This window comes from Bufo gargarizans, chromosome 4 (genome assembly GCF_014858855.1).
Source record: "Bufo gargarizans isolate SCDJY-AF-19 chromosome 4, ASM1485885v1, whole genome shotgun sequence".
Classification (NCBI taxonomy): Eukaryota; Metazoa; Chordata; class Amphibia; order Anura; family Bufonidae; genus Bufo; species Bufo gargarizans.
In genome coordinates, this window is record NC_058083.1 from 339093063 (window position 1) to 339116646 (window position 23584).

The 23584-nt window shown below is 43.2% G+C and overlaps 1 protein-coding gene across 4 annotated transcripts in view; it reads left to right on the top strand.

Moving 5' to 3' along the window:
- Window positions 1-23584, top strand: part of SLC22A3 (solute carrier family 22 member 3) — a 330912-nt gene that overhangs the window by 178588 nt on the left and 128740 nt on the right. For 3 of the 4 annotated variants that reach the window (XM_044290225.1, XM_044290223.1, XM_044290226.1), the window contains 2 exons: window positions 6299-6425; window positions 17612-17709. In XM_044290225.1, the coding sequence (XP_044146160.1) occupies window positions 6299-6425; window positions 17612-17709 (225 nt within the window). The remainder of the gene's footprint in view (window positions 1-6298; window positions 6426-17611; window positions 17710-23584) is intronic. The other variant, XM_044290224.1, reaches the window with a different exon arrangement.

The window sequence follows — 23584 nt, forward strand, 5'->3', positions numbered from 1 at the left end:
TCTCCAATGGCACACTGCACCCAGTTACCCCAGTGAGCTCCTGGAATACCTGGGCCCAGTAAACCTGCATTCGAGGACAGTGCCAGATCACATGAATGAAATCTGCATTGTACATTCTACACTTCCAACATCTAGAGTCGTTTGTTTTATACATCCTGCTCACCACCCAGGGAGTTATATAGGTTCGATGGAGGATAAAAAACTGTATCAACCGGAAATTACTCGATATTGTGCACCTCTTTATACTTTTATAAATAAAACCCCAGTCCAAAGTATCAGACTCCACTTCCTGTGCCCATTTACTCTCACTTTTAAATTTAACCACCCCACCTAACCCCCTCTTAATTTTTTTATATATCTGTGAAATTGATATTTTAGTCCCATTACGATAATAACAGAATTCTATAAATTCTGAATATTTTGTGCTTAAATATTTTTTATTTTTAGTTAACTCAAATGCATGTTTTAATCGATAATATCTAAATCGTGTAAGGGTGTCTACCTCTATACTAGGCCCAATTTCTTCTAGTGTCTTCATCTTTCCTTCCACCTCAATCTGTGAAATAAACTTTATACCGTTTCTTTCCCAAAATAAATAATCATCTAACCTCTGAAACTCAACTAAGTGTATATTTCCCCATATAGGGGTAATCCTTGATGAGTGATTTATACCCAGTAATTTCTTAACTTTAACCCATATTAAGTATATCATTTTACTAATTGGGCACCTCCTGCCCTTTATTTTTAACATCCCTGTTTCTAAAACACTAACCATGTTATACTGTGTACCTTCACTCTTATCCAGCAGAAAACATCGCAGTCTGTCATCTTCCGTCATTAGCCATTGCAGCTGGGAAGCATAATAGTAGCCACGGAAGCATGGAACGGACAAACCACCATCTTCTTCATCTAACCACAAATATTTTTGTTTCAACCTTACCCTTTTTCTCCCCCATATGAGATCATTTATCAATCCCTCCAATGCATTAAAAAAACGATCGTCTATCCATACAGGGCAAGAGGAGAGCACATATAGAATCTGTGGTAACAAAACCATCTTAACAATAGCAATTCGATCAGCCTGACGAATCAATAACCTTTGCCAAGTGCTTATTTTATTTTTAACCTTTTTAATCAGTGGGGTGATATTAAATTCTATATACTCCTGGATCCTGGAACTGATTTTTATTCCGAGATAATCAAATGTTTCTGTGGGTTTCAGAATTTTGATGTTTAAATCTTTCTGCATTATTTCATATCCGATTGGGAGCAGGACAGACTTTGTCCAGTTGACCCTAAAACCAGAAATCTGTCCAAACTGTTCTACTATCCCCATCAGATATGGGACTATCAACACATCTCCTTCCAAAAAAAACAAAATATCGTCCGCATATAAGCATATTTTATCTGATACACCCCTTCCCCCAAATCCCCTAATTCTGTCATCTGCTCTCATCTTACACGCCAGTGGTTCAACAAATATGGCAAACAATAATGGGGAAAGTGGGCACCCCTGTCTAGTTCCCCTCTGTAGCATTATCGAATCAGATATCTGACCATTTATTTTCACCCTGACTTTCGAATGACGATAAAGCACCTGTACCCACCTAATAAATTTTTCCCCTAGGTTCAATTCGTGCATTATCTTCCAGAGATAGGCCCACTCCACCCTGTCAAACGCTTTCTCCGCGTCCAGAGACAGGATGGAGTGGGCACCCTCCTCGCTCATCTGAATGTTCAGCAGGGTCCTGCGAATATTTGTTTGGGCCTGACGTTTTGGCACAAACCCCGATTGATCTGGGTGTATTATTTTTTCTATAACTCTTTTCAAACGGTTTGCCAGCAATTTAGCACATATTTTAAAGTCAGTGTTGAGAAGAGAGATGGGGCGATACGACTCCACCTTACTCTCATCCTTCCCCTTCTTCCCTATCAGGGTTATTACAGCCTCCGATAGAGAGGCCGGGAGTTCACCCCTATCCATTGACTCATTGAGAACCTGCAAGAGGACTGGGAGGATAACCTTTCCATATCTTCTATATATCTCAAAGGGGAGGCCATCCAACCCGGGACTAGTATTCCCCTGTATAGATTTCAAAGTTTCCCATAGTTCCTCCAATTTAATAGGGCCATTCAACAATTCACTCTCCTCCCCGGAGAGTCTCGGGAGCGCTACTCCCTCCAGAAACAATTCTATATCTCCGGGCCCCCCCACTCCCTCCGAGGAGTAGAGGTCCTTATAATAATTAACGAATTCCTTCTCCATTTCTCCCAAGTTGGATGTCATCCCCCCATCTCTCCTCTCAACACTCTTGATTCTACAGCCCCCCTTTTGGTTCTGTATAAGCGAGGACAACAATCTCCCGGGTTTTCCCGACTCCCTGAAATATCGTGCCCCCTCAAAAAACACTTTTTGTTGTGCCTTATCCACCAGGTAATCTTTTAATAAGGTTTTAGCCTCTTCTAACTGGCCCACAATTTCGGGGAGGTTTTTTACCAGGAGTGTCTCCTCTATATCCTTTATATTCTCTTCCAACTCTTTCTCCTTTTTAGCAAATTCCCTTTTTAACCCCTTGATTCTGCCGACAAGAATGCCCCGTAGGTATGCTTTAAATGCATCCCATACATACCCTATTTGTGTAGATCCTAAATTAATTTTCCAATACTCAGAGATGTCTTCCGTAATACTTTCATCTTTGTCTAGCAGATTCAGCCAGTGCGGATTTAACCGGAACTCTCGACTTTTTAACCCTGCATTCATTTTCAATGCCAGGGTCATTGGCGAGTGGTCGGAGATGCTATTAGTCTCATACCTCATTCTTTCTATCTGCTCTACCAGTTCCGGGCTGGCTAATGCCATGTCTATTCTTGACATTATTTTACTCCCGCGGCTGAAACATGAGTACACTCGTTTGTCTTCGTAAAGATACCTCCACACATCTATTAATAACAGTTCCTCAGATATTCGTTTAAGAAGTGTTGGTTGACTTGTATCATATTTATCATTTGATAGCACAGAGTATCTATCCAGCCTCCTATTCATGACATTATTAAAATCTCCCATAATAAGTATGGGGCATTTACTTCGAGAGTCGGCAAATTCCACCAAACGGTGAATTACACATACGGAGAATGGCGGTGGTATATACACAAAAGCCAAGATGCAGACTATCCCATTCCACTGGCAATGTAAAAAAACATATTTACCCCTGTCATCTATCTTCTGATCAAGTGGGAGGAAGTCTACTTTATGATGGACATATACACTAACTCCACATGAGTAGGTAGAAAAACATGAATGATACTGGTACTTCGCCCATTTCTTCATAAATAAGTTTGTCTTATCCTTTGTGTTGTGTGTCTCCAATAATCCCACGATTGCCGGGAGATGTCTAGTGACCAAGTCAAAAACCATAACCCTCTTAACCCTATCTCCCAGACCTCGTACATTCCATGTCAAAATCCTACTCATGTGTGCCTCCCACCTGCAATATCATATTTTCCTCTCCTCCCCCATCTAGACCCACCAAGACAACCATCCCACGCATCACCCACCCACCACCCCCTCCCATGTCCCCCCCCTCCTCCCCCAACTGATTGGCGAGATCGAAGATCCCCCCCACCTCTTACACTAAACCCCTTCCCTCCCCCCTCACCTCCCCCCCCTCGTGTGTTTCACTTTAATTCATAATCCTATTCCCTTGGCATCCAGCCATTCCACCGCCTCCTCTGGGGAGCCAAAAAAGCTAACTTGTTCACGATATATTACACGCAGCTTAGTAGGGTATATCAATGAATATTGTATCTGTGCAGCTGCTAACCGTTTTTTTACTTCTTTAAACTCACGCCTTTTTATCTGTGTTGCCCTGGAGTAATCTGGATATAGCTCTATATTTGTTCCATTATACTCTATAGTTTGCATCTTCCTTTTGGACCTCATTATTGCATCTCTATCCTTGGAACATGATATTCTGGCTAAGATAGCCCTAGGCGGGCTCCCTTTCGGAGGCGGTTTCCCCGGTATCCTATGTGCTCTATCCACTAGAAACCATGGAGAGAGAATCTCTTTATCAAAATTATCTTGAAGCCACTGCTGAACGAATCCCGTCGCATCCTCTCCTTCCACACCCTCTGGGAATCCCACTAATCTAATGTTCGTCCTACGTGACATATCCTCCATTGCAGTTATTCTATCTACCAAGATTTTCTTTTCCCCATCTATACCTTCAACTCTTTTCTTTATTCCTTCCATATCCTTTTTCATTCCACCTGTGGAGATCTGCAACTCTTTCACCTTTTCCCTAACTTTATTCATCTCTTCTTTAATAAGAGAGAGGTCCACCTGTGCTGATGCTATCTTTAAGGTCAATTCCTCTAGACTGTGATTGGACTGTTTTACTGCCCCCAATATTTCAGCCAGTTTCCTGTCCACTGAATTTATTCTTTCTTCCATCCCCTCTCCACTTTCTGCCCCCCTATCCACCCCCGCTCCTTTGTCCGAGATCTGTGCGTCACCACCTTCTCTCTGACTTTCCTTATTTCCCCGAAGTGTACCTCTATTCTTTGGGGGGGATTTGAGGAATTTTTCTAGACCTGTCATCGTATTGTTTCCTTTTCCTCCTCCCGGCGAGGATGTACCCACTGATTTTCTGTTATATGCTTTGGGTGGCATAATTACGGCACAGTACCCCCAAGCTATACCAAAATCAAAATTGGCAATCAAAGAAGATAGAGATAGGGACAATCAAATAAAAATAAACAAGACAGTCAAAAAGTACCATGGGTTCACCAAAAAAAAAAAAAAAAAAAAAAAAAAAAAAAAAAAATGAATAAATAAATAATAAATAAATAAAAATAAGAAATAAATAATAAAAGAACCCGCCCAGTTTGCCCTCTCTCCTTTTCTTCTGATCCAGATGGTGCTTCTCCGTTATCAGTCCAGCTCGTCGACAAAACAAACAAAACCAACACAAAAAAAAAATGTCCACTCCTAGTTAACCTCCTTCCCAAAATGTGATAATACTAGGCAGTCTCTCACTCCTGCAGTGAAAAAGGAAGGCAAAAAAAAAAAAAAAAAAATATTTTAAAAGATGGCTTTTAATTACTGCCTCTATAATAACCATACTTCGTTTATAGTTTTTGCTTCTGCAGAACATAATCTAAAACACCCCGTTAAAAGCTTCAGAGAAAACATTTTACACTGTACACTGTAAACTCCTGACATCAATTCTCATTAGATTGTTTTTAATAATTAGTCAGTAAAGCTTGTGGCTAGATTGTTTAGACTGTAACATTTACTATCAATCTGCAGCAGTGATCCTTTCTCAGAAACGAAAGGAAGGATTCAATTATTTCTCTTTAAACTACATTGTAAAAAACAATGCTAGTATGTAAACTAGAAGTAAAGAAAAGGGCAACTGTAAAACATCTGCTGCTATGACATGTCTCTTTACCTTATGCATTTAAGTCAACAGATGGTACTTATGCCCCCTTGTTCTTGTGTTCTCCTGCAGCTGTTTGAATAAGATGTGTAGTGGAGGGAGGTTATTCAGTCTGTCTGCAGTACCCACAAGATTACTGTTACATTTAAAGGTGTTTTTAAACTTTATCACCTATTCACATGATAGGTGATGAACGTATGACCTTTGCAGGCCCCACCACTGGGATCCCCACCTAACACTACAATAAGGGTTCCAAGTTTCCATCAGCCCAGTTAAACCAGTACTCTCTGCTCTGCACTGATGAGGGGCAATTACCCTGGAACAGCTGTCTGCAGAGGAGGTACTGGCTTATTTAATATCCAAGTCATGTCTCAAGGCCTATTTAAAGGGTTGAACATTGACTTATAGGATAGCTGCCTTTCATCTGGTGGCATTAGAGGCAGAGCTTGTTAAAAGATCATTTGCATCCCTTTATTCCCAGAATTCCAGAGGAGCATGTATGGCCTATATGTCTCCTCATGCCAACCAATGTGCTCTCTCCCCAAGGAGAGATAGTACCCATCACCCCCTTAGCTATCAAATGGAGTGGTACAAACTCAACCATTTTTCCATTCAAGCTCCTCCTCACCATGGTTGTGTGATAAGGATTTGGGACCCCCCTTTAAATGACTATGGGGGTTCCAGCATTGGTATGATATATTTTTCACCAATCCTGATTATAGCTGATCAATGTATTTTCTGGGAAAACACCTCTGAAAAGTTTTCAGCGGAAATATTCCTACATTTGAATGCAATCTGATATATCATCTAGAATTTAAAACTCAAATATAACCATGGCCTATGTGATATATTTACAGGTTCATCCCTGAGTCTCCTCGATGGCTGCTAATCCGAAAAAAGAAAGACAAGGCATTGCGTATAATGGGTGACATTGCTAAACACAATGGAAGGTATCTCACCCCAAACTACTGCCAGGTATCCCAAGTAAATAATTGAGCTACTGATGTTAGCTTTGTATAGCTTTTAATTAAGTATGCTATCAAATTCAATCCATCTTGTTTAAACTAACAAGGTAAGGTTTTCTTCCTTCAACTAAGATTTTTTTCCTGTTTTTGGTCACAAAAAATACAGAAGGGAACATGGACCTACTGAAAACAGTAAGTGAGGAAGCTCAGTATTAGAGCAGGTTCATAGATATCTGGCGATCCATCTCTGTTTCTGTAGCTGGCCAGCTAAGACCTGTCCTAGGTTGCTAATACGGCTTATATGTTTATAAAGCTAAGACCTGCCAATAACCTTAATACAGTTCCTATGTTTATGTGTTAAAAACAAAAGCAGAGTTATTTACAGTGACTTCATGTTTGGATGTCATGTAATAGTTATATTTTGTGTTCACAGAAGCAGAAAAGATAGTATGCCTTTAAGATTCATTATATAATGTAAGGTAAGCTCAATGACATAGCAGAAACAACAGAAAGCATAGAGTTAAACTGTTGTTACTGGACAGGAGTCTTGACCAATCACAGCCAGCCACACACACAGCAGGAGTTTTGACCAATTACAGCCAGCCTCACACACAGCTTGTGAGGGAAATTCCCCTAGCAGGAGCTGCAGCTGAACAGACACACACTCCACTAAGAGCTGTGTTTTTTGGAAGCAAGGGGTCAAAATATGTATTTAAAACAGTTATATAATGTTCCTACTGTTAATATAGTGATTAGAACTGTATACTGAACTGGTTATATGTATGTTTACTTACAGTTCCACCATACAAATGAACTACTGAGCCATGCAATCATACAATCCGAACAAATTGCATACAAATGTGAACTGCTCATACCAGATCATAAGCAATAGTATAGAGCAAACTGCAAACCAAGTAGAGCAAGTGAACTAATGGTTAACCTCAGATATACCTCTCAGAGAGATCATAAAGTGCTTAAATAACTTAAAGTGAGAACACAGGTACTCAAGAGAGAAATATATCTACCATTTTATGTTGAATGACAAGATTGAACAGTTGAACCACCATCTTATGCATACCGCCATTTTATGATACTTTATTCAACATGTGTTTTGTACATGGACTATCTGCTGCGGAGGCGGCAGTGTTATATATGAAGAAAAGTTGAAGTTAATAATGAAGTCATTTCAATCATTTGGTGTGCTCTTCAAACCTACTGCTTCCATAGAACGGCGCTAGAGGAATTACAGAGTAATAGACAGTCTGGTTAGACTAAAAAGTCAGAGATATCAAAATTCTTCTAATGCCACAGTGCAAAAGGCACTTCATAGTGCTGCGCCTGTCACAGTAGAACTATTGCCCTTAGAGGGTGAAGAGATAGCGCTCCTCAACCTGCACAGAATAGAGCACATTAGAGCAGCAGAGCGCCAGCATATACCACCATGCAGCAACTATTCCCTGAGTCAGGGCCAGCCTTTGGGGTGTGCAAGCTGTGCGGCCGCACAGGACGCCAGGCGGCCAGGCTGTGCCAACAGCGAGGAGGCTCTTTGGCCAGTGTAGCGACTGCCACAAACTGTAACGACATGCAGGATGGCGGCGGACTTCTCTCACCTCCCAGCAGCGCCCTTAATACTTTATAGATGCCCTGCCTGTGTCACAACTTGCACACCTATTTAAGAGATTCAAATCCGACAAATCCCAGGCATAGTCATCTGTATTGCCATCCTCAGGAGAGGGAGAGATGTGTCTGCTGGGATTCAAACCCATGACCTTCTGTATCAGAGGCAAAGCACTTACCCACACAACTATAAAGAGCTGTATAGCCACTGACTGGAAAAATATGAGACTTCTACTGTAGACTCTGTTATAGCTGTTATAGCCAGTGTACATCTATACACATGACAGCTGCGCCAGCACATTCAGCTCTGTTATATCTCTATATATGACAACTGCCCCAGCACACTAAGCTCTGCTACATCTATACACATGACAACTGCCCCTGCACACTCAGCTATGCTATATCTATATATCTCTAAGTATTACTATGCAGTAGATAGATATATAGAGATATAGCAGAGCTGAGTGTGCTGGGGCAGCTGTCATGTGTATAGATGTAGTAGAGCTGGGTATGCTGGGGCAGCTGTCATGTGTATAGATGTAGCAGAGCTGGGTGTGCTGGGGCAGCTATCATATATAGAGATATAGCAGGCTGAGTGGGCTGAGGCAGCTGTCATGTGTATGGATGTACACTAGCTATCAAAGCTATAAACAAGTCTACAGTAGAAGTCTCATATTTTTTCCAATTAGTGGCTGTACAGCTCTTATAGCTGTGTAGTTAAGTGCCTCGCCTCTGATACAGAAGGTCGTGGGTTCGAGTCCCAGCAGAAACTTTTCTGAAATACAGGCTAAATTAGAATACACAAGCACTGACTCCATATATGGACATACAGGCCAGAAGAGGCCTGCATCGCGTCGCTGACATGGAGGTTAGTATGTGTTTTTTTTTATTTTTAAATACCCGACTGTTACTGCCACATGGGGGAGCGGGAGGCACTTGATACTGGCACATGGGGTGAGGGGGGGTTGGCACCTGATACTGGCACATGGGGGGGTTTGGCACTATGATACTGGCACATGGGGGACGGAGAGGCACTTGATATTCCTTCGCTAGCAGAAGAGCCACCTATATATCAGAATCCACAAATACTTCAGCCAAAATAAAGGAATTAGCTGAACAACTTGCTGTCAAGAGAGCAGAAATTGAAATGGAAGCTGCCATCGAGGCACAGCTCCACCTGATGGCTGAAAAGGAAGCTAAAATGGATGCACAGCGCCATCAGATGGAAGCTGAAATGGAAGCACAGTGCCAACAGAAGAAAAGTCTGGAAATGCAGAAAGAAGTTAAGATCATAGAAGCCAGACTCAGAGTAAACAAGGAGGATATGAGTCAGAGTAGTCATAGGTTCAAATCTGTACTAAGTGAAGAGGCAGACTCCTACTTTCCTACATACTCCCAAGAGAATGGACGGAAATCTCCAGCACTTAGTGAGGAAATAAGTCATTATCCTTCCATCCCTGCACAGAAAGACAAAGAGAGGCCTAGTCCAGTGTTAGGAAAAAGGTGTGTGAATTTACTCTCTATCTCTACCAGAAAAGATAAAGAAAGGGACTCACCTATTTCAGAGCTAAGTGCTAAAATAGAACTGGATGATTCTATTCCTAGATGTCACTGCAACTGTCAGGAGAATGTTATAACCATTGTCCCAGCAAGACCAATGAGAACAGTCCTCACTAGACTTCCTATTCTGGAACCTACTGTATTTTCAGGAGACCTGCTGAAGTTCATAGAGTGGAAGGCAAGCTTTGAAATGATCATTGAGCATCATTGCTTCAGTCCAGTTGACAAGTTATTCTACCTTCAGAGATATGTTGGTGGAGAAGCCAAGGAAGTTCTTGAAGGTAACTTCTATAGAAAAGACAAAGAAGCCTACAAGCAAGCTTGGGAAAAATTGAATGCAAGATATGGTCATCCTTTCTTAGTACAAAGAGCCTTTACAGAGAAACTGAATAACTGGCCTAAAATAGGTCCTAAAGAACACTTCAAACTCTAAAAGTATTGTGACTTCCTGCAAGCATGCAGCAATGCCATCCCACATGTATGAGAACTAGAAGTACTGAACGATTATCTAGAAAACCACAGGATGCTAACTAAGCTAACCTGAAGAAGTAGCTTCTAGATGGAATCACTATGTGACTGAACAGATAGATCTAGGTAAGGACTTTCCAAGTTTTGAAGAGTTCTCTGAGTTCATTAATAAGGAAGCACGGATAGCATGTAATCCAGTAACATCATCTTATGTCTTAAAATCCTTAGAAGAAAGGCCTGTAAGAGATATAAGACGTGCAAGAGAACTAGCTTTGCAACCAATACAGCAGATAAAGGTCTAGACACCTACGAGAGCAAGTTGAAAGTCACTACTCGGATCAGTAGAGAGACAGAACCAGTATGTTCTGTGGAGAGAACCACTCCATACAAAAGTTCCAACAATTGAAGATTATGCTAGCGCTAGTGTACTTATAATCTTAATTTTAGTAATGACAGGAGGCGAGTATTTTGCATTAAACTCTCTTTACTTACTCCACATAGCAGTAAAGAAACAGATAAAACAGTAACCAATCAAAATGCAATAGGAGGTAATATATTCTGAGCCGTGAGACTCCTCCTCCTCTTTCGCATGCGACATCAGAAAAAACTGGATAAACTAAAGTCAATGTCTCTTTAACCACGAACCACCGAACGAACTCCTTGTCCTGTAACTGTAAGGCATGAAGAAAATCCGGAATGAACTGTAACCGGAATCAAAAGACCTTCTGTCCGCATTCAGATCTCCGTGAGACGAAGTCCGATCGACACGAAGAAACTCCCTGAAGTTGGACCGGAAACTTCAAGCATTTATACTGAAAAACAATATGAAATGGGTTAGGAACCGAAACTGAACCTGCATGCAGGCATGACCCACATAAAATGACAGTAAATGACATCACTTAAAAGGATCTTGGCTGCTAAAACGCAAAAGGGAATGAAACCATATACTTACCCACGAACACTTACCAAGGGTGGGAAAGAGGTGGGAAAATACTCGCCTCCTGTCATTACTAAAATTAAGATACACTAGCGCTAGCATAATCTTCAATTTTACCACATGACAGGAGGCTTCGTATTTTGCATTTTTTAACGCTGATTCACAAGACACATAGCCGCCCCCGTGCTTGGACGAAAGTAGAATGTCCTGAAGGTAGACTCCCTCGACCAGTCCGCCGAATGTAGGATGTCTGTCAGAGAAGCGCCTGCCGAGAAGGCCGAGGAAGCAGCCGCCCCACGAACTGAATGTGCCCCAAAACAGGGGTCCACGCCCGCCAGAGACAGAAGCCACCGTATCCACCTGGCGAGTGTAGTAGTTGAGACGGGAACGTGAGGCCGAACGTAGGACACCAAAAGCTGTCCCGAGGCAGAAGTTCGAAGCGCGGAAGTGACCTCAACGTACCGAGTAAGGGTAGAAACGACACAAAGTTGCGGTTCTGAGGCAAAGAAGGGATAAAAGACTGACGTAGAGTTGGACTTGGTACGTCTAGACACCCGAAAGGTAACTCCCTCCGGAGAGACCGAAAAGGCGTCGACGTCGAAAGCCCGTACGTCCGAAACTCGACGAAAGGAAACGAGGCAAAGTAACAAGGTCAACTTGGCCGACAGCTGTCTTAGAGAGAGGGAGGTATTAGTCGGCCAATCTCTCAGAAACTGAAGAACCAAGGCCACATCCCAGAGACGAGAATATCTGGGGCCCGGAGGTCTCTGCAACCTTATACCCCTAAGTAAACGGCAAACAAGTGGATCCCTACCGATTGGGATACCAAGAGAGGGAACGTGCGCCGCCGAAATAGCGGAGCGCACCACGTTGAGAGAACGATAGGAGCGGCCCAAAGAGAACAAATGTGACAGAAAATTCAATATGGCGGTCACAGGTGCCGTAAATGGATCGAAGTCCCGTTCACAGCACCAAGAGGACCAGGAATCCCAAGCTGATAAGTAACATCTACAGGCTTGTAATTGGATTGAAAACTGGTTGAAGGACTGAGTCCAGAGAGTTGCGGTCAATGATTCCTATTCAGAATGGTCCCGGTTATAAGTGGTGTACCCCAAGGTTCAGTGCTTGGTCCTCTATTATTTAATGTATTTATTAATGATATTGAGGTTGGGTTTAATAGCACCATTTCTATTTTTGCAGATGACACTAAGCTGTGTAGTACTGTCCAGTCTATGGAAGATGTCCATAAAATACAAGCTGACATGAACACTCTGAGTGATTGGGCATCAACTTGGCAATTGAGGTTCAATGTGGATAAATGTGAAGTTATGCATCTTGGTAGTAATAATCTGTGTGCATCATATGTCCTAGATGATGTAGCACTGGGAAAGTCACTTATAGAGAAGGATTTGGGTGTCCTTGCAGATGGTAGATTAAATAACAGCATACAATGTCAATCAGCTGCTTCTAAGGCTAGCAGGATATTGTCATGCATTAAACTAGACATGGACTCACGGGGCTGGGATGTAACATTACCACTTTACAGGGCATTGGTGCGGCCTCATCTGGAATATGCAGTTCAGTTCTGGGCACCAGTCCATAGAAAGGACGCTCTGCAGCTGGAAAAAGTACAGAGGAGAGCGACTAAACTGATAAGGGGCATGTAGGGTCTTAGTTATGAAGAAAGATTAAAATAATTTAATTTATTTAGTCTTGAGAAGAGACGTCTAAGGGAGACATAATTAACCTATACAAATATATAAATGGGCTATACAAAAAATATGGTGAAAAACTGTTCCATGTCAAATGCCCTCAAAAGACAAGGGGGCACTGCCTCCGACTGGAGAAGGAAAAGTTCAGTCTCCAGAAGTGTCAAAACTTCTTTACTGTAAGAAATGTGAATCTGTGGAATAGACTTCCTCAGGACGTGGTCACAGCAGGAACAGCGGACAGTTTTAAAAAGGGCCTAGATGAATTCTTAAAAGTAAATTACATTAATGCTTATGAAAACGTGCAGAAATCTGAGTCTCACTTCCTTCTGGGATTCGCATCCCCATCTATTCCTTGGTTAAACTTGATGGACTTATGTCTTTTTTCAACCGCATTAACTATGTAACCTCTGAGCAGTCAGCGGTGTACAGAAAAGTAGATTTTAAGCGTACTGTGAAACATGCGCTTTAGGAAGGGAAAAGTGTAATAAAAATTCAAAAAACATTGATAAACTATATTACAAAAAGTGTTGCATTAGGGACAGGTTAACAAAAATGTATACAAAAGTTTAGTTACTCTTTAACTTCTGTCACAGAGACAAGATCAGAAAATATGATCAAGAACATATGTCGACTAATATCCAGTTATATGGCCAGTTTCCATTTGAACTTAAAAGGGCATATGGACATCATAGTGGGGAGTCTCCTGCATGGGATCCTCCTCTATGAGCCAGAATGGATAGCTGTTCCTTGTATTACATGAATGACTATTAATCTGAATATCTGCCATGGAATACTACATTTCCTGCAGTGCCCCTACTCTCAAGTCTTTGTGGCCAGGGACAGGGAAGCACATAGCCTTCATGCTGCCTGAGGCAAATACTGAAATGGCACCCAAACCCCTTCCCTCCATTCAAAGGTTTATTCTCTGTTATAAGTGATCTAATGAAGTCTCCTAGGGGCACTAAAAATAAACTTTAAAAAGTTTGTAAAAAAACAAACAAAAATAATTTTAAAAAATGTATTACCCCCTTTTCCTATTTTACAAATAAATCTAAATAAATAATATAGAAAAGATAATTGGTATCACTTTGTCCCAAAATGTAAATATAAAAGTACTGTATTTTCCACCCTAAAAGGCACACCTGTACATAAGACTTACCTACTTTAGGTTTTAGAGGAGGAAAATAAGAAACAAAATATTTTTCATCAGGCCTCAGATAAGAAATCCAATATTAATCAGACCTCAGCTAGGACTCCTAATGTTAATCAGACCCCCAATCAGACCTCAGCTCAGATCCACAATGTTAATTAGACATCAGCTCAGATCCGCAATGTTCCCTAGTCCTGCTATACTAGTAATGAGAGTTTCAATAATGAAAGCACTCATTAGTATTCACTCCATAAGACGCACTGACATTCTTCCTCCAGTTTTAAGGGTAAAAAGTGCGTCTTATAGGGTGAAAAATATGGTATTTATATCATTTGGTTAATGGCATAATGGGAAAAAATCTAAATGGTCAAATCATCAAAGTGATCAAAAATGTATAATACTCCAAAATGGTACCAATAAAAGCCCCACAAAAAAATGAGCCTTCACATGGCTCCATAGATGTAAATATTAAAAAGGTAGGCTACTTTCATCTCTCAGTAGTGAATTCCGACAGGTTTGTCCAGCAGAGAACAGCCTGCCATAATCCTCCGGGTCTGGCGCCGCCAGATACAAACAGAATGCACACCAGCCCCATTTATAAGTACAATGGGGGTACAGCAGATAACCATATGCTGTTCTGGCAGACAAGCGGAGAGTCGGCCAGGCACAAACCACTGCATGCTTGCCAGAACAGCGTTCTGGAGTTTTACACCGGAGGTGTGAAAATAGCCTTGCAGATGTCAGAATATGGCAATGCAAAGCTGTAATCATACTAACCCACAGAATGACAGTAACATGGCCATGATTCCATCCCATTTGGATTTTTTTCTAGCTTTCCACTACATTATATGGAATATTAAAAGCAAAAAATAAAATAAAAACAAGCCCTAATTTGGCTATGTGAACAGAAAAATAAAAACGTTATGTCATCTAGAAGTAAAAAATAAAAATGAAAAAATGTAAAGTAGCTGTGTCAGGAAAAGGTTGCTTGATTGCTTAATAGTCATTTCTTTTTTTTTTTTTTGTGCCAATCTGACACTTTTTATTTTATTTTTCAAATTGCTGACTGGATAACCCTTTTAAACAATATAGCAAAACACTGAAAACGTGATGCATTTTGGATGTGTTGTGGAATTGCTAAATACATTGAGGTCTTCCATTTGTGGCAGAAGCAGTTAATTAGCATGACATTATTATTTTTAAATTCTGTCAATTGAAAAAACGTTGAATGTTTTTACTTGCTTGTGTTTCTACTACACCATTTCAAGTTGCTAAATTTGCTGTTGACTTCACAGTCATTAATTTACAGTCAATTTGTTACTTTCATCACATTAAGATTCACACTGTTGCTTCCTTTGACTAAACTTCTTTCATCTGGATGCTATGTGACTTTATCCTGCATTGCAATAGATCTGAAGCATGCCTGCAAAGTTAAGCTGAATAAAGGCTCAGTTTTTAAAGCTCCTCCAATGACTCATTGGCATTAAGTGACAGTTCTTTCAGCCAGTGTAGCATTCTTCTACAATTAAGGGAATGCATTGCCTTTCAAATCTGCCAAGAAAGATCAATGGGAGCTTAGGTTATTTGTGTTTCTACAAAGCAAATGCAGAAAAGTTTATCTCCTTGTCAATCTCATCCTTTTATGTTAGCAACCTAGAAAAGTAAGTCCATCTCAATCTTAGTCTTTTCACCCTTTCAGCATTCTCCCTAGGAAAAAATACATCATTTTGTAAAGGTTCTGTATTCCTCATCATTACTTTACACTGCTGAACACGTGCATTCACTGTAATACATTATGTCAACGTTGAATACCCAAATGCTGGTGTTAGGGAGACCTCGCTGCACTTAGGTGGGATCGTCTGTTTACACATGATCTCTGCAGAATAAATTAACAAGAGCACTTTGTAGGAGCAGGATAAGACTCTATGGAAATATGGGAGGTATCCCATCCATGCAAAAGAGCATGTAAGCAAACATAAAATCTACAAATATTTTAGTAATTTAGAATTTAAAATCACGTGTTTCATCCCCATGATACCATATGCTTCAGTCACACCTGAAGAAGGACTTTGTCCAAAACGTTGTGATATGCTGCAATGTGCTTGTTGAAACACGGCTGACATAAATAAAGTTCACCTATTAACCCCTAATAAACTTAAAATGTGGTTCCTTCTCTCTGGTGTATATTAGTAATTTGGAGCACTGCATTTATAATTGATATCCCACTTTACAGCTACCAATCTATGGTAAAACTGTAAAGGGAGGAGCTTGTTAGTTCTGGACAGGATGGCAATACAGTCAGTGCTGCATGAGCGTTGTGGTGTGTTTACATCACCTTCCAGAGGGTGAGCATTAAACAAAGGCCTGATCACTACGGACCAGACCGTGCAGACAAAAAGGGAGTCTCCTTCCTGTAAATGTCATTCCAGCATGTATGTGGCGAAAGTGACGAGAAGCCTCACAAATCGCGTGAAAACAAAGGTCCATAGTATAGGCCAGAAGTGAGTTCCTGGCTAGGGAGATGGAACAGTGGTCACAGTGGCTGCAGTCACCAAGGGCATAGCTAAAGGCTCATGGGCCCCGGTGCAAGAGTTCAGCTTGGGCCCTCCTCCCCCAAGGCTTTGTGTGTCTTCTTATGTGGCACAAGGTTCTTTGGGCCCCCTCAGACTCCTGGGCCCACTAGTGACTGCTACCTCTGCACCCCCTGGCAATTACTCAGCCCACAGCATGTCTGGGTGGAGAGTCTCCCTCTCTGCATGTGTGCCACCAAAGACAGCTGCAAATGACACACAGTTACAATGAGGTGAAATGGCTGAGATGACAGCTGCAGAGCAGGCCTAGCCACTGAAACAAGTGACAATGAGCATGGGAAAGGAGGAAGTCTCTCTTCCTACCTTCATGCCAGGTAAGCACTGTCTCCGTCGGAGGAAAAGGCAGTAAGGTTAGTGCCACCAGGTCAAAGAGAAGACAACACCCTGATCTGTGCATCAGGCCCTGGGAACACTTGAGAAGCAATGCCCTGAGGAAGTGTGACATCCTGCAACTAGATAGGAGACCCTGAGCTAAGACTCTTGAGTCCTATAGGTTGAACATTGCCCCTGGACGTCTATAGACTTACTGTATATAGTTTAAAAGACTGCAACTACCAAGCATGCTATCTTCTTTGTGAGTGTAACCACTAAGCTATTTTCCCTCATATGAGAGACTGTACATGCTGTTACATGCCCTCATTTAGAGTTAATATCAACTGTAAGACTGTAACTGTGTGAATGTTTGATTTTAAAAAGCATTTGCCTTCTTGTGAGTGACCAACATTTAAATATTGTTCAGTAAAGTTCAGGTTTGCTGCAAAAATGGAGGGCAAAGGAAGCCTGCATCTCATGACGACATTGGACATCTGCATTACAGTGCTGGCATTGCTCTGCACCTATTAAATGGCGAGTTAAGCCAGAATGCCTGTGCTCACTACAGGAAAAAACACAAGGATCAAATCAATTTGCATGCACTTACTGCGCACTGTCCTCAGAGCAGGCAGCATAAATATCCTGATAGGTTTCCTTTAGCTGACTGATGGTCAATAAGCAAAGGGAATTTCATGAATGGTTTTAGAAAAAGGGAGCTACATTCTCTTGTGAGTCTTGCTATCTGTTTTCACGCCTACCACAAATTGTTCATGAGCTACTAAGTTTACAAGATTTTTCTATATTTCATAGTCATGAATTGTGGTAACATGAAAATTTTCTATCTTTATTTTCCTTTAGATAACAGTTGCAGATGAGGAAATTACAAATCCTACATGCATGGATCTGGTCAGAACACCACAAATGAGGAAGTGCACTATAATTCTGATGTTTGCCTGGTAAGATATGGTTATCTAGACTTTCTTATAAAATTTAGCAATGTCCTTCTACATTACTAGATGCACTAAATCCTTCTATCATGTAGTGTGCGCTGGAAAATGCCACAACTTTATTTCTCTGAGATTCTTACCTCCATGTACCGCCGTAAAAAAATGGTGACAAAAGCATATACAGTATGTATGCCTTGCCTCGACTCAAAAGAGCACATGAGAAAAGAGGAAGTAGATTGTCACAAACTTACCTGTCCAGGCTCTAGCGGTGAGATCTCCTGCTTTGGCCCGACTGCACTCTGCTAGGCCACGCCCCATGGTGACGCAACCGCATCATTAGCTGCAGGATGCAATGCTCTTTCTCCCCACAGCGGGCGTGTGCTGGAGGATACTAGCAGTGGGCTGAATGCTCAGCTGATCTATTCCTGCGTGCTAGTATACTAGCCTCATGCACACGGCCTCATGTTGTTTTGCTGTCCGTTTTTCACAGATCCGTTGTTCCGTATCTGAGTTATTTTTTTATTTAAGTCCTCTTCCGTTCTGTTATTCAACAAAACATATGGTTTCTGTATGCGATCTGTTTTTTGCGTATTGGAAACAGAAACAGTAACTTATTAATCACCAAGCACATGAGCAGTATGGGCTGGGCATAGCATTTCTACAGTATGGATCTGCAAAATACGGATTAAATATAGATGACATACGGATGTGTTCCGTGTGCATTCCATATTTTTTGAGGACCCATTGACTTGAATGGGGCCTTGGACCGTGATTTGCAGACAATAAGGGCTTGTTCACACGACCATCTGCAGCCCGTGCCCGTGCTGTGGACCGCAAATTGCAGTCCGCAATGCACGTGAACCCACCGTGGGCCAGCCATTCACTTGAATGGGTCCGCGATCCGTCCATTCCGCAAAAAGATAGAGCAAAAAATTTTTTTACGGAAGCGGAAAGTAAATACCTTTGTGTGCATGAGCCCTAATAGAGTGATAGTCATTGACTCCCTTGCTGTTCTCCCGATTCTGGTTCTGTGTGCATTTGGATTGCTTCTATTATTGACATTGGCTTGCCTTTGATCCCTCTCTGTCTCGTGTTTTGGAAATGTGTTTCTGATCTGGTTCAGACTTCAGCTTGTCTATTTGACTACCCCCTGTCTTGCTATTTGGTACTGTATTGTCTGCTTGGTTCCTACCCATTTCCATACAACTGTGTTGTTCTGTCTCTGTGTGTGTATGTCTTGAACTTTAGCAAAGTAGGAAATGTCGACCAGTTGCGGACATTCCACCTAGAGCTTGCACTGCAAGTAGGCAGGGAAAGCGGGTGGGAGTTCCAGTCAGGTCTCACTGTCTGTGTATTTCTGCTTACTGTTACATAGATACAATTTTCTAAAACTTAATTTATTTTAATGGAATATAAAAGACAAATAAATCCCATAATAGCATAAAACTTTCCCAGAACCAGCCTATGCATTTCATACTGCAGCCCGTGCTGTGGACCGCAAATTAATCATGGTATACAATTAATATGGAACACGTTAAATTTAAACTCAATGAAGGCACTCTGTTTATATTAATACAAATGCATGATTTTTTTTCTCCAACTTAATCCCATAGGAGCTCTTGTGTTGGGAGCAGGTATCTTCTCTTGTGAGAAGCAGCCGCTGACAGTCTCCACACCTAATAGGTGTTTTAACTTTTTCCATACCAAAAAAACATAAAACTAAGTCTTCTCTTTATTGCTTCAAGAAATGTTTTGAAACAACAGAGGCATTTGTTTGATTTTTGTTCACATAGTCAATATGTACAGCTTTGTGAGTTTTTATTTTTCTAGTGATTCAACCCACACAGAAAGAGAACATTTTGTGCAACAAACAATATAAACTACGTAGGTAGAATCACAGTTAATAAATTATTTAAAGGGGTTATCTCACTGCAAGTGGTATTTGTCATGTAGAAAAAATAATAATACAAGGCACTTACTAATGTATTGTGATTGTCCATATTGCCTCCTTTGGCTACGGCTTCTGCTGCAGCGCAGGTGGTAGGCAATTAAGAGTGCCGTGTTTGTGTGAGGGGAGGTGGGGCTTTAGCTATTTAAACCTGGCTCTCCTGCCCCCACTTGTCGGTTCGAATGCTTTTGGATCGGCTCGTGGGTTGGCATCCGTTCCAGAGAAGTCGTGTGTCTTCTGTTAGTTCGCGTGGTCCGGTGCGTCGGGCTCATTGCTGCTTTAAATAGGTAGGCCGGGGGGCTGCCCACCCGTCTCGTCATGTATGTCATATCATGCTGCCGCCCGTTGCTATCTGTCCCCAGACCACCTATGTCGGCTCCGTATTTTCTACTCAAATGCAGCGTCCCCCAGGCAGCGCTACACCCTCCTCGGTCGCCCCTCACCTGTGGCCCTCTGCGGCGAGTTCATTCCCGCACTCATTAGCCGCTCACCAGCTTCACAGTGCGGCTCACTGGCTTCGGCGCTCCAGCAGGTTCCGGCATGAAGATAGGGCGACACCTACAGGCCATGTCTGGTACTGCAGTCAGGAGCAGGGCTCTGTTCTCAACACCAGTTCTAGGCACACTGGGGCAGGCGTCAGATCATTGAATGTAAAGGGAAATAAATAAATAAGAAGGGGATATGAATAAATAAAGTAATTGAAAAAAAAAAATTAAATAAAAAAAAAAAAAAAAGGAAAAGGGGGGGATTACATGTACAGATGTAGAGCCATATAATTAGTAATTTAGTAATAGCCCACTGGGTTCGCAGCCGCGTCTCCATTAGGATTGCCACTATGCCTCGGGCGTGTAACCTGGTCGCCCATAGCCGCCACGACACGTTGGAAGTTAGGGGGTCGGTACGGGGCGCAGCCACGACATGCTGGTTTTTAGCTAGGGAGCAGTTGCATGGGTGACTGCAGGCATTAGTCTGTCACCACTACAGACTCGATATATAGCCCTGCCACGACTGCAGGCATTCATCTCACATCAACAGACTCATGAGGTAATACTACCACGTCTACTGGCAATGGTCCGTTACCGCTACTCTCGATGTAGGGTCCCCTCACGACTACTGGGGCTACTGCACTCCCGTTTGACTACAGGCACTTGGTGGGTATATCTACAGGAAAGTGGCATCACGTTTACACACACGGGTCAGCCACGGCCTGGGAGCTCAGCCTTCACGGTCACAGGTAGGTCCGGTCAGCCCTCAGTCTCCCAGCGGGTTCCTGTCACAATACGCCCTTAGCCGTGCCGTTGTCAGTTTAGCGCTTCACCCGGCCACGATCATATACTCTACGGGACTTGGACCTCCTCACTGACTGCTGACTTCAGAATCCCTACCCGGCCAGGCCGGTAGACCTGGCAGCGCTTCTGGTCACGACCGTGGGCGCCTTCGGACCTTAGCCACGGGTGCTAGGCTTTCCCCCCTGGGCAGATCTGGCCTTGTCTGGCCAGTAGATAGTTGTTAGCCTTGGTGTGGTTACTTGAGTTGAATTTCTTTCAGTAGGGAGATGTCTCAGGAATTTCTACTGGAGGGGTCCTCATCTTCTCGGGACAGCGGGGAGCAGCAGTCCGTGCGGTCGGCGGAGTTGCTGATAAGGTTGTGGACCGTCCCTAAGCTGACGGCAGAATTGTCAAGAAGGGGGAATTTCGTTCCCGGCCTCCGCGAGGAAGGCTGAACTTTACCACCTTCTGTCTGCACAATCGATGGCTCCTAGTTGAGAGGAGGTTTCCCTTAGTACCATTCTGACTTCCCTCACGCAGCTGCATGCTGCTATCAACGTCATGGGTGCATCTGTGTCAGATATGCAGGCTAGACTGGAGACTGTCGAGGCCCGGCCTGCAGCGTTCGATACAGGAATGCAGACGGTGCCCATCGCCAGTTCATCAGCCTCCGTAGTGCCGGGTGGGTCCAGCCTTTCTTCTACAATAGCACCATCCCACTTTGTACCTGCTAATATCCGGCAGGAAATTCTGGAAGGAAAGGACATTAATCTGGCGTCTCTTCTCGTGCCAGCACACGAAGCCCCGGACAACAAGACCATATCCCGCGGAGAGGTCTCTGTTGTGCTCAAGTCTAGGGACACAAGGCTGAACAGGAAACTAAATGTGGCTGAATTTGTGTTGGCTTTCAGCCTTTACTGGGATGTGGTGTGCTCCTTTAGCCCCCTTAGGAGGGAGGAGTTTGACCTGTATTTGTTTAAAGTAGTTGATCTAGGCTACAAATATGGAGGCACTGCCTTCTATGATTATCACCGCTCCTTCTCGGCCAAGGCAGCGGCCACACTCGCTCAGTGCAAGCAGGTCATAGGTTGGTCACGGGTGGATACCGAGTTGTTTTGCCGTCACTTTGCCGGTTTGAAGGCTCCAACTTGCACTGGTTGCGGTTCTTACGCCCACACGGCAGGTTGGTGTTCAGAGAGCGGTAGCGCAGCTGGGCCTTCCGTAACTAGCGTTCTCCCCGCCCAGCCGGCTAGTAGGCTTTCCGCGTCCATGGACAAGTTGGGTCGCCCGGTGAAGTACCTTGGCAAGTCACCTTTATGCAACAACTTTAATTATGCAATATGTCACTACAATCAATGCAGATTGTTGCACCTATGTACCCTACCCTGTGTTTTAGGGCCCACCCACACGTCGCTTGCACGCAAAGAGGGGGGAGTCACGCATGACTAAGCGTGGTTAACGTGGATCTCCTCGCCTGTTTCCTAGCCGTACATCCAGACTCAGCTTGGGTAAAGTTTGTGCTCAACGGTCTGCGGTACGGCTTCCACACAGGCTTGCTTGCCCTTCCTCAAGCCCCGCATGAATGCAGGAACTTGTTGTCAGCTACCAGAGATCCCGAGACGGTCACGCAATTAATCCAACTCGATCTAGACAAGGATTATGTGATCGGCCCAGTGCAGCAGCTTCCGTTCGATTGCTGGAGGGTTAACCCGGTCGGTGTGGTGACTGGCAAGTTTTCCAATAAAAAGAGGTTGGTTTACGACTTGTCGGCCCCACATTCCTTACCAGTCCCCAGTCTGAATTCGTTGGTCCCCTCAGACGAATTCTCCATGAGATACGCCTCTATCGATGAGGCTATTGAGGTCATACTCAAGTTCAGGAGAGGGGCCTGGTTATCCAAGGCAGATATCACAGACACCTTTAAACTGCTTCCCATCCATCCAGAGCTCTGGCAGTGGCATGGGATTAAGTGGCAAGGGCAGTACTACTTTGCCAGCAAACTGACCTTCGGGTCCAAGTCTAGTCCGTGGCTCTTTGATCAGTTGGCTAGCGCTTTGCATTGGGTGTTGTCAGATGTCTTTAGGGTCAGCCATGTCACCCATTACCTGGACGACTTCCTTCTTATCGAGCCGCTGGCACGGCAGCCTCAGGACCTACAGCGCTTCAGATCAACCTCAGATCTTAATGTGCCAATAGCTTCCCATAAAGTAGAAGGCCCCGACACCACCATTACCTTTTTGGGAATACGTTTAGATAAAGTGCGCTTGCAAGCGAGTCTCCCACCTGATAAGTTAGACAGGATTGGGCAGGTCGTGCATAGGTGGGCTTGATAAGAGAGTGGCTTCCAGAGAGTGGCTTCCAGAGCGAACCTGCAATCCCTGTTAGGCATGCTCAACTTTGCCAGGCGCATTATTCCCCAAGGTAGGTCCTTCATATCCAGGCTCTTGGCGCTGCTCCCGCAGGCCCGCGCGCAGGATGAAATGGTACGTTTAGGTCCAGAGGCCATGGCTGACCTGGTAATGTGGGATAGGTTTTTGACTCACTGGAACGGTGTGTCACTCTTCGTTCCGGTGGTCTCAAACCAGTCTCCAGTAGTCCACACTGATGCCTCGTCGTCAGTCGGCTTTGCCGCACTGCACGGCAACCATTGTCTAGATCATGTGGTATT